General features: G+C 39.3%; 1 protein-coding gene and 1 long non-coding RNA gene across 2 annotated transcripts; one reads left to right on the plus strand and one right to left on the minus strand.

Moving 5' to 3' along the window:
* Window positions 1–763: 763 nt before the first annotated feature.
* Window positions 764–3,991, minus strand: irx5b (iroquois homeobox 5b). The gene is made up of 3 exons (XM_058407561.1): window positions 3,356–3,991; window positions 2,133–2,541; window positions 764–1,981 (listed from the first exon to the last, which is right to left on the minus strand). The coding sequence occupies exons 1-3, from the start codon at window positions 3,602–3,604 to the stop codon at window positions 1,389–1,391; spliced, it is 1,251 nt and encodes a 416-aa protein (XP_058263544.1). The 5' UTR covers window positions 3,605–3,991; the 3' UTR covers window positions 764–1,388.
* On the plus strand, window positions 3,992–10,324 carry LOC131364421 (uncharacterized). Its single transcript, XR_009206473.1, has 3 exons — window positions 3,992–4,123; window positions 4,245–4,488; window positions 5,084–10,324. It is a non-coding gene; the product is annotated as an uncharacterized LOC131364421 (long non-coding RNA).
* Window positions 10,325–11,509: the final 1,185 nt, after the last annotated feature.

An 11,509-nucleotide genomic window follows, 5' to 3' on the forward strand; every position in this document is an offset into this window, starting at 1 on the left:
TCTCTTTCTAAGATGCTGCTGCTTCTTTTCAGGGCTTTGTGAGCAGAAAAGTGGCATTACCTCTGTAAGCCACGAGGCCTGAGACGATTCTCTGATGTTTGTTGCTGTTGGACCCTGCAATGCCAGTGGTAATAGGGAATCTGAGATAATCCCATCTTTCTTCTGCAGAGTTTACTACATCTTGAACTTACACATTTAATCCCTTTTAAAATGGCCTTTGGGGCATTTTTAGTCCCTTACTGTAGCTACATTGATGGAATATAGCAAAACACATTTTATGAGAAGATGGTTTGTGGAGAATGAATTTAATATTTCATCCACTAAACCATGTGCCATAATCTCTCCATTATAAATTTGCACTCTATGTATTAAAACTCTTGCTTTACCCATGAAATTATGAACAGGAAGGCAGTTTTTAAGTTATTCAGTGTTTTGCCAAAAAGCAAATCAGTAACATATACACAGACTTTGAAGAACATAATAATAGACTACTGCTTACAATGCTGAAATCTGTATATTTCCTGAAAGTTTTCCACTGTAAAAAGAAGATTTTGTTCTGATATTGGATGACAGATGAGGTTCAGAATTTCATGCTAAACATCCAATATGAGTTTCAATAACTGACACCAAAAAAAGTACCAGCGCTCATGTTTCTCCACTGTAACCTGGTCCAGGTTAATCACATCTTGCTGATGGCAAAGAGAAAGAGAAGCCCTCAGTGAAAGCATTCTGGATATGAACAGTTAACCTTTCCCTTCTAAATCAACAAATTACTGTCCACACTATGATTTGTTAACACTCTGTCAGGGAAAGTTAAATCAAACAATATATAATTTATTGGCCACACAAAATCTCTGTTCTATAAACAAATGATAAAACTGTGAATAAAACTTTAATTAAACGGTAATTCCACTCCATTGCATGTATTAATGGTCAAAAACAGCCTACCTTACACCGAAATCATGATATCTGTCAGAAAGGAAACGTATTCGTTTGCTTAAAATCGAAAGATTTTATATGATCCTAAAATTTAAATTCCACGAATGGTAGAGGCATTCAACATTTAAATATCCAAGAATCAGTGAAAGAAAGATGAGTAACCTATAGAAATTTAAAATAGTGAATTAACTTTGGCCTTTTGCGCCGCTCTGCTTTCACGTGGATGGATTAGCAAAGAAGCAATATTTCACTTTATAGTACTGGAAACATTACATTTCATAAAATTCCCCTTCGAATACAAAAAGCTTCATTTACATATGATGTGCAGTCACACGTTGGCTATACGGCAACCCCGATTTTCTCTTCATTATCACTCTTATCTAAAGAAAATCCAGTTTCTCATCATCCCAGAGAGGATAAATAAACGGAATAAAACCGATGGAGGATATTTAACGCTTGGAGTGCGTCTCCCCCTGTGCCAGCTCTTTGCACATGTCGACCGGTGTGTTTCCTCTGGCTGCTCTGTGCAGCGCCGCATCGCTTAATCCGGAGCTGGAGGCGCGGGTCGCCGGTCCGAACGCGCTGTAGTTCGTGAAAGCAGGATAAAAAGCTGAAGCGTAGTAGAAGTGTCTGGGGAGGAGAGGGCCCCGTGTTGGCGACCTGGAGGGTGAGAACGTGCCCGTGCTGATGATGACCGGATTCTGAGCGGCTCCGCATGTTTGGAGCCGCTCACCACACGGCTTATCCGACGTGGCGATCTCGGCCAGAGACCACAGTTTGGGCTTGGGGGCCGGGTTCGTGGAATGAATGACAGATGTGCCAAGGCCGCTCTCTCCGGAGAGCTTCACTGCGCTCGGAGTGTCTCCCTGATCTGCGGGTGTCTCTCGACCGACTCTCTCCGGACCGCTTTGAAGAGAGGAGGTCGTGGGTGATGAAGAGTCGCACCCAGCCCGCGGCTCAGCGTCTATACCACAATCCGCTTCATCATCAGTGTGTTCTGTGTGCTTCTCGGTTGTGATTAGTGCTGGACTAACGGGAAGGCCTGAAAGAAAATTAGAGTTTTAAAGTTTAATTCTATGTCGTAATATTATTACTATTATTATTATTATTATTATTATTATTATTAATAATAATAATAATAATAATAATAATAATGTGTGCAAAATGTTACATGATATAACGTTATGATATACCCGATTCTTTGGTCGACTCTGCTGTTTCGACTGCCTTAATCGGCTCATCTTCATCATCGTTTTTTTCCAAATCGATATTATCTTCTTCATCTTCGTCCTCGCTTCTGTTCCGTGGGGTCCACGTCATCTTGTTCTCCTTCTTCAGTCTCCTGCGCGCGTTGGCGAACCAGGTGGACACTTGGGTGAGAGTCATTTTGGTGATGATGGCCAGCATGATCTTTTCCCCCTTGGTGGGGTACGGGTTCTTCCTGTGCTCGTTGAGCCAGGCCTTAAGCGTTGCGGTGGCGTCCCGCGTGGCGTTCTTCCGGTATGCAGGGTCTCCTAGCGGGAACGCGCCCAGCGGCGCTCCGTACGGGTGCGCGTAACCCAAGGACGCTGCCAGACCTGCGGACGGCTCATATGGGGAACCCTGAAACAGTGACATTATCGATATTATTTTAATAACACACACACACACACACACACAATAGAAAACTATAGCCGACCATAACCTAAAGATCTCATCTCAACACCAGGAAGGACAACGACCATTCATTTTTGCAGAATTTTAAAACTTGAATTAGTTTGAATTAATTTCGTCTTATTTTTGATTTCCCATTTAAAATAAAGTTCCCAAGGTAGGCCAATAATAACTCGAAAACAAAAATAAAAACAGACATAATTGTAGAAACTGAACATGTAGCCTCGGGCCTACTATATCATTAAAAAACAATTATCCTAAATGGTTAATACGGCTTGTATATGTTTTTAAGCTTATTTATGTCAGCTTTTATATGTACTTGAGCTTATTTATGGTCTTGTAGTCGTGGTGACATTTTATTTAGTAATAGGCATATATTGATAATGAAAATGCTGTTTGTTTATTTGTTTTTGCTTTAGATCAGGCCTATCAGATTAGTTTTTGTGTATATAAAAGAGATATTCGCCTGATTGGAGAAATGCTTGTTTTCCTAAATACATTCTGCCTGTCATCTCTATAAACTGAGAGATCTACAATATTGCGCTTGCAATCAGATATCAATTTTGTATTCTGTTAATATTTCTATTAAGTGAAGGACACCCAGGTTTGGGTTTCAACTCACAGCATAATATTCTAAGATTCGTTTCAGCTATGTCCAGAGATAAAACCGTGAGTTTGCAGCAGTGTCTAAAAGTTTATAGTGGTCATATCCATTTTTCTCATGGTCACATCAAGCCTGCGTTATCGCAGTCCAAGGACTCACCACGAATGAGGAGAACTGTGGTGCGGATGCGGGCTCTGAACCGTACTGAAGCGAGTTGAAGGCTGGAGTTTGGCTGGTGAAAGCTGTAGATCCCGCGTACGGCGCAAACGCAGAGCCCGAGGAGCTGGAGTTTCCTCTGCTCAGGTCATCCGCACGCGGCGCCGCCAGCGCGCTCGAGCCGTATGAAGGACACGAGTAGAGAGCCAGAGGGGTGGACGCTTGGTACAAGTAGCCCTGAGGGTATGCCATGCTGAAAATCCCAACCAAACGATCCAGTGAAATGTGTGCACTGCTTCCCACGAGTTATTGCCGGACTCGTTCACATTGGAGTAGCGCGCACGGAGTCGCGCGCTGTGCAGACTGTTAACACACACGTGGAACATTCACAAGTACCTATAGTGTATTAAATGGAAGTGATAGGAAGAGGTCTGGTCAGTGCCCATCGGATTTTCATCAGATCATCTCCATTTGCCCTGGTCTCCGTTATCCGACTGGAAAATTGCCTTCTTTATTTAGAGCAACTTGTCGGCTGGAAATATAAATGTGTCGGAAAGCGCTAGGTTGAAGAACGAAAAGACTTATTCCGCTGTTCCCTGTGGCGGTGGCTACAGGCTCTTCAGCGATAGGAATTGGAAGGGAAGAAGGAAAGGCTCATGCTGAGTTTCCTGCGTCCATCGTGATAATTGGCGGACTGCCTCTCTCTCTCTCTCTCTCTCTCTCTCTCTCTCTCTCTCTCTTGTACGCACACTGGCTGACTATACAAACAGGGTTAGCCATCATAACTCTTTTAAATTATTGTTTAAAATATAAGGTTATCATGAAGTAAATGCTCATGCTTATTTAAGACAGTATCTCTTTTTCCGTGCGCGCGTGTGTGTGTGTGTGTCAGCGCTGTGATGGAGCGGCAGAGGACGCAAGAGAGTTGGCCAGTGTTAAAGATCTTAAGCCAGATAAACGTTATGACATTATGGGCAAAATGCGATCAGCATGACTTCGAGCTGATAGCGACTGAATGAGAGTTTCACATGAACTCGGCAGTGGAAGAATTAAAAACACCAGTAAACAGTGCTGGAATCAGGGTGTAAAGGAAAACGCCACGTGGATTACACAGCATTTATCCCACATCCATAAAGGTAGGCCTGCTTTACATCGCTGTCACTGTCTTTTTCCTAATGTGATTAAATCAGTAACCTAGACCTGATACTAGATGAAGTGTGTAGTATTGTGTAGACTAAATGTGTAGTATTGTGTAGACTAAATGTGTAGTATTGTGTAGGCTGAGTGTGTAGTATTTTGTAGGCAGAATGTGTGCCTTGTCACTACTGGAAAGGCCAGATTTACTCTTCACCGGAAAGGTCAGATATGTCAAAGCATTTTTCAGCGAATAGAAAGGTTTCTGTTTATTTTTCAGGATGTCACACAAATGGTCATCTGTCAAGGCAGATTTTTAGTTCCTTCTCGAATGATGTGAATACAACCTGCGGTCACTAATCTCATTTGTGGCTGCTATTAATAGGTGCCAGTACTTAACAGACCCTCACTGAGTGCAGTGTGAGGTCAACCTGCAGAAAGTTATTGGGAAATGTAAAGAAATCATTTCATGCAGTTTATTTACAGTTGAGTAAAAGAATTCTTATCTGATGTTCACCCTCATTTTGTCGGTCAGTAATATATAATCTGATATTTGATGCCATTCACAGTGAATCTTCTGTTTGCTCTTTTTTGCAGCTGTCAGTTCCTCAGAGCAGGATGAGTCTGCACTGACATGAGGAAGGTAACTGTACTGTATGAATTGGGAGCCAGAGCTGATGAGACAGCATGTGCAGTCATGTTATTACACAATTATTTGTTTTATTTCCTTTTGCACATACTGTTTTTACAGCATCAAACAGAGTGATTACACCGCTTGCTACCCAAGACAGAACCTGTCAAACAAACAAATGAAAGACAGCTTATTTCCTAACACATTAACTGTGATTGATTTATCAGTGACACACCGCAGGTAGCATTGATTTTTCTGAGGACTCATAAAACACATAAATTACAGTCATAACCGCAGGGTGGCATCAAACTGTTACTGCTCTGGAATGGCACTAGTCTCCTGTCTGTGACAAGACTAATGATTCATAATGTGCTTAGCTGCTGTAGAGTGTACTTTTATTTGAGAATGAGTCAATAACCCCAGTGGCTAAATGAATATTGATTGAATATAATGAAGCTTGAATAATGGCTGAACACACAGTGCTCAAGAACAGTCTTTCTTTTCTCTCAGAGCATCCCTGTGCAGCTCTGGGACATGGCCTCTAGTACTGAGATGAAATGTTGCAGTCTGTAATAACAACATTAGAAACATCACTGAAGTTACTCATGTAAAGTTGTTATAAGACACATTAGATTTACAGCCTTTTACTGTTTAACATTTGTAGTTGTATACAGTTAGTGAAATGATAGGCATGCATGTACATTCACATACATTTGCACGGTAGCTCATGTTAGGATACGTAGCTTTAGTCATGAATTTACTGTGATTTATATAAAATCCAATAAATACTGAAGCAATACAGGTTACTGAACAAGATTATAGTTATAAACCTAATAAGTCAATTAACAACCAATTCTCCAGAATATTTGTTACTTCAGTTTAAGAATTTAAAGAGAAAATGAAATGAATAAAGATCAATGAGTTTAGTTCAATAAAAGCAACAGGTTTGTGCTGGGTTTTTTTTCTGTGTTCTAATATTCTGTATTTTAACTAAGAATTAACTGCAGGCAAAGATTAGAGATTAGCAAAGATTTGCACTAACCAGTTTAATTCCTGTATGTTTATATTTACTCAACACTCCTAAATCCTGTTTGGTATTTCCTGTCCAGAGACCCTCTCTGCCGTGTCCTTTTAAAGGTAGTGCTAACAGAATAACTGCGCTTAAAGCGTAGTTTTCCTGTGGTTTGTTTTGACCTCAGTCGGATCTTTTGGGTTTGCACTCCTTAGTATAGACCGAAGTGTTGTAGGTATCAAATGTCCTTAGAGCAAAACAAACTCTAAAAAGCGGCCTCCCTATTCAGCATGGATTAGCTAAAGTGTCTGAAGCAGCTGTGGAGTGAAAATCGGAAGGTTTCTAAACCTCACAGCCTAAAAGCAAAGTATCTGCACTTTTGAATATTCTATAGCAGATACACCATAGTGTTATTAAAACATGCTTTCATAAAAATCCAGTGCTGATCAAAGCATCTGTTAAGAAGTGAGTTTTCTACCACTATATAAACAAGATGTCTGTTTTAAACTTCAGTTATTAAAAAAATTCGGATGCTTTACTAATGATCCGTTTATTTCATGGACTTTTCGTGCGTATTTGGTTAAACAACTCCTTTGAAAATAATATTCATAAAGATTAAACACTCTCATTTATTCAAACACCAATTAGCCACAGCCTAAATAGGGATAAATGATCAGTGGCCACATGCGGACAGCATTCCTAATTAATTACAAGAGTTTGAATTACACTTACAGTCATTACAGCCAGGAAAACAATTCCTCCTGTTACAAGTCCTTGTGTAACCAATACCCCTTGGGCATGGATGTTTGGAGTGGGTTGAATGGACGAACGTTTTTCAGAGACATTCTTTTCTAATGAAAGAGATGACATATCAGTGGAAATGGAGGAGAGAACAGCTGTGACATGAACAAAGCACTGTGGGACATTTTAATGTGACGTCTCATTGGTGGGAGCCGAACGAGCCACAGAACTCATGTGATTGCATTCCAGTTTCCAGTTTTCCCTGACTCCCAAGAGGAGTTGATTTGGTTTAGTCTTTAGTGAGATTTCTAATTTTGTGAAGGCCTTGTTGGTCTGTGGAGAAGATTTGGAACTGATCTATTGATTGGTTGAGTGAGTAAATAAATGACTGAAGGAATGATTGAACGAGTGATTAAGTCTATGTGATGATCTCATTCTTTTCTCCTCCGGCTGGCAGTAGATAGATCACAGATCTGTTTTTTTCTATACACATCGGTTTTAAAGGGCCTCGTGACTACAGCACTATCAAAAATATCCACTGTTGCTGCTGTGGCCTTAATGAACATGGCCAGGACTATAAATGGCACGAGCCCCTGTGGGATTCTGTTGCCCAAATGAAGTGCAGCGGAGGTTGAGCCGGGACTGAAGTGTGACAGATGAACTGTGGTTAATGGCCACTTACAGAGAGGTCTCATCTCCACTGGGCCATGCATGCACATCAGCAGGTGACTAAAGCAGCAGCTCTACTTGTCAAACTGTCCCATTACTGCCTAATGAAGAGTAATCATGCTGCTGTTGAGTGAAATGTTATTCTTGGCTAAAAGGTATTTGTGCTTGTCAGCCAGTTTTAGGTTAGGGTGGAGTAAGGGGAGGTTATACATTTATGATTATATCAGGTGGAGGATGTGTTCACATAAATATCTCTGAAACTTAACTTGACGTAAAAGCTTATTATAATATTTTTGTAGGGCAGATTTGCCAGAGATGAACAAATGAAAAACACATTGTTCTTTTTGAACACAGATGTAGTTAGGTTTAATGGTGTAGAATGTCACAAGATAATCTGTTAGCACTTACATTAGAGCAGTTCCTTCACCAGCCTCTTCTTTTTCTATCCTGAAGATAAAAAGACAAAAACAAAGCTTGTTATGTGTTCCAGAAAGTTCTCCATCCATATATATCTCCATATTTATACATTTTCATTACCATATAAGAGCGCATTGTAATATGTTTATTGTTAGTGTAGGACTATGTGGAGTGTCTACCAACCAGGTCCCTGTGAAAAAGCTGTTATTTTAGAAATCATCAGCTTTTACAGCAAGCATGTCCAAGAACCATAAATATAGTTAAATATATCTTTAGGCATACTAACACATAGTTTGTTTGTGAAAATGCCAATGACGCTATTTGTTACCTCCACTGGCAGGAGTCATGGTGTCTAATCCATCACTCCTTATCAGTCTCTTCTGAGACCTGTGATCAGCAGGAATGCTCAGGTGATTTAACCCCTGCAGCTCAGACAGAGCCCTCAGAGATACATGCACTAGTTCAACTCCCTACGCCAACACAAACACTAGACTGTCCAGACAAGTCTGTCCACACAAACCAGACAGATCAGCATGAAAGCAAACAAGTCCTTGGACATGTAGGAGAGGATCTAGGAACAGGACTGAACAAGGACACAGTGGACAGAGCCAAGAGACACTAGACCTGGATCCTGCAGAGTGTGATGAGGAAAACCCAAAAGTGACAGAGACGTCAGAGAGCATCGAACACAAGGTGAGCCTGCCATCAGTGTGCTGCGAGCAGGACAGAGCTGTCCCAGCGGTGAAGGTCACAACACTAGAAGTGAAGTAAGACTATGCTGTATTCTACTCATGGACTGTGGATGCCATTTATTCATCTTATGCTTCTTAATGGAAAATGTGATTATATCTAGTGCATGCATTTTTATTTCTTATTACAGCACAGCATTGTAGAAGTCTTGATTGTGATTGGTCTGAAGTTGTTCATTTTTTTTATAGCAGTAGACAGATAATGGTGCTGGCTCAAATCTTATGTGATAAATAAATGTGATCTAATATGTTGAAATTTCCATTGTAACAGCTTAATTCACACGTACAGTACATGCTGCACATAATCCATGCCTGATAATAAACAGAAAAAAAGGTGTTGTTATTTAATAAAGAATAATGTATAATGGTTAATTTCAATAAATCTCATTAAAAAATTTCCTCAGTAACATGACAAATTATAAGACTATTTTTTAAACATTTGTTTCTTTTATTAACTTCAAGGAAAGTTAATATGTACACTACCAGTCAAAAGTTTGGACACATCTTCTAATCCCATGGTCTTTCCTGATGTTTATTTCTTTCTACATTGTAAAACAATGCTGAAGGCGGCCGAAATCCACAGTAATGTCCTTTGAACAGTTGATATTGAGATATGTCTGCTACTGATGCTCTGTAAAGCCTTCATAACGCCTCTAATCTGAGGTGCTGTTAATTGGTGATTTCTGAGGCTGGTGACTCTAAATGAACTTCTCCTCTGCAGCAGAGGTCAGTTTTGGTCTTGCTTTACTGGGATGGTCTTCATGTGAGCCAGTTTCATCATGGTGCTTGATGGGTTTTGCAAATGCACTTGACAATACTGTTCTTGCAAGAACTATTCCAGAACACCTGACCTTCGTGTCTTAAAACAACAACTGACTGTTTTTTGTTGTCGTTACATATGGATTGCTGAAGTCCATGTGTGTTATTTCATAGTTTTGAAATCTCCAGTAGAATGTAGAAAATAAATCCCTAAACAAAAAACATTGAATTATAAGGTGTGTCCAAACTTTTGACTGGTAGTGTATATATATATATATATATAGTTGCTATAACTTGAGTGTTAAAAGGAACTAATTTGTCACAAAATTAAGTATAACCATAAATGTTTGCAACATGTTTATTAAGAACAATTGTAATCATTGGCACTTTACTCTTTATAATGCTATGCTGCATTCTACTATTATTAATAAACCTATACTATTTTCCTATCCATCCTTGATTACTATCATGTGCTACATTGTTTAAATAACACGTCAGCAGTTAAAGTTTACTAATAGGACATTTTGCAAATGTGTGCATAAATTCTACAAAAATATCAGCTCAGTTAATGTTGTTTTATGACCTTATAATATCTTAAAAATATCACATACTGTAGGCTATATGCTTTTTCTCACAATCGGTTGTATAACACTCCATTCAGACATGCACAGAAAATTCTGGTAAATAAATCAATGTAAATTCCTGCAATTTGTATATGTCTTGTTTAAACACATCACGCCACCTAACACGTACATTTGATTGATGTCTTTCTTTTTTTCCTCAAATCAGGACTATTTGTCTCTGTAACTCTCCAGCAGACTTTCTCTCTTCTGCATATTTGCAGTCTTTGTTCTCAGTGTAAATGTTTTCTCTGATCATATTCAGTGTAAAGCTTGCCTGACAGTCATTTTCTATTCTGAATCTACTTCATCAAACATTTCTTTCCTCTGCAAATGAAACAGTTCATCCTCTGAACATGATATTGTCGGTATTTTACAGATGCGCTAAACCAATTATGTATTCATTTCTTGGGAAAAAAATTCAAGTGTTGCATTGATGGCTTGAGGAGAGAGGGGATGCAGTAATGTGGTTCCAGCTTCTTTCACACTCACCATTCAATTGAAAAGTTTGTTGTATGCTGTAGAAATCTAAGCAGTCTGAACAATTTGTATCATTTTGGTATACATAATGAATAATTGATGCAAGCTTTAAAAAATATTTGAGGAATCAAATCCATGTGTGTTTCCATGTGTGTATGTTTTTCTCTTCTCCCCTCTCTCGACTGCTAGTATACAAAGTAATGATATCTATTGAGTAGGGGGGAGATTGATGGGCAGCAGGCAGAGCTGCACACTCTAAAGTGCCCCTGAAGGAGCCAATAGATAAATCAGTTTAAGCCCTGGACCCCATTTAAAGAGGCCTTGGCAGGTTAATGTGATAGCCTCTCCAATACATTACACTGCACCCTTATTCAGGTGAATAGGCTTTCACTTCTCACTGACCCACACTGCAATCTCATTGTGTTTATTTCATTTGTGTGTTTGCGCTAATCTATACAGTTTCCAGTATCAGGGAATTATCAGCTGATGCAAGGCAACATTTGATGGACTTATATAGTGAGCCTGTGCCAGTAACAGAATCATCTGATGCCAACTTTACGAGGGTAAAGGGATGAATTGTTTTTGAAGGTGGCAGGAAAAAAAACAGACAAATAGCCTTTTGTTTTTTATTTAAACACAATTGATCAGAATGCTATTAAAATAAAGATTAATAAAGATTTTAAAAAAAGAACGATTTTTTGGACTCTTCTTCAGTGCTCAGTCCTTGCAGAACTGAAGTGCCACACACTACCCACAGTTTTCCACATGCTTATTTTACTGTATTTTGTGTTTACTCAATACACGGTTCCCTGCACTCATTTCATGATCATGCTTACTCATAGAGCTCTGCCTGTGTCAGCAAAAGGTGAAAAAGGTGTCGTTTTATTAATTAATTAATTAATTAATTAATTAATTAATTTATAATGTTCATATAAACCAATGGTA

The sequence above is a fragment of the Hemibagrus wyckioides genome, linkage group LG14 (genome assembly GCF_019097595.1).
Source record: "Hemibagrus wyckioides isolate EC202008001 linkage group LG14, SWU_Hwy_1.0, whole genome shotgun sequence".
Taxonomy (NCBI): Eukaryota; Metazoa; Chordata; class Actinopteri; order Siluriformes; family Bagridae; genus Hemibagrus; species Hemibagrus wyckioides.

Coding starts and splice junctions, on each gene's coding strand:
- irx5b (XM_058407561.1), bottom strand. CDS start 3,604: ATGGCATACCCTCAGGGCTACTTGTACCAAGCGTCCACCCCTCTGGCT. Junction 2,542..3,355: donor CACAGTTCTCCTCATTCGTG/GTGAGTCCTTGG, acceptor TCACTGTTTCAG/GGTTCCCCATATGAGCCGTC. Junction 1,982..2,132: donor AGAGTCGACCAAAGAATCGG/GTATATCATAAC, acceptor ATTTTCTTTCAG/GCCTTCCCGTTAGTCCAGCA.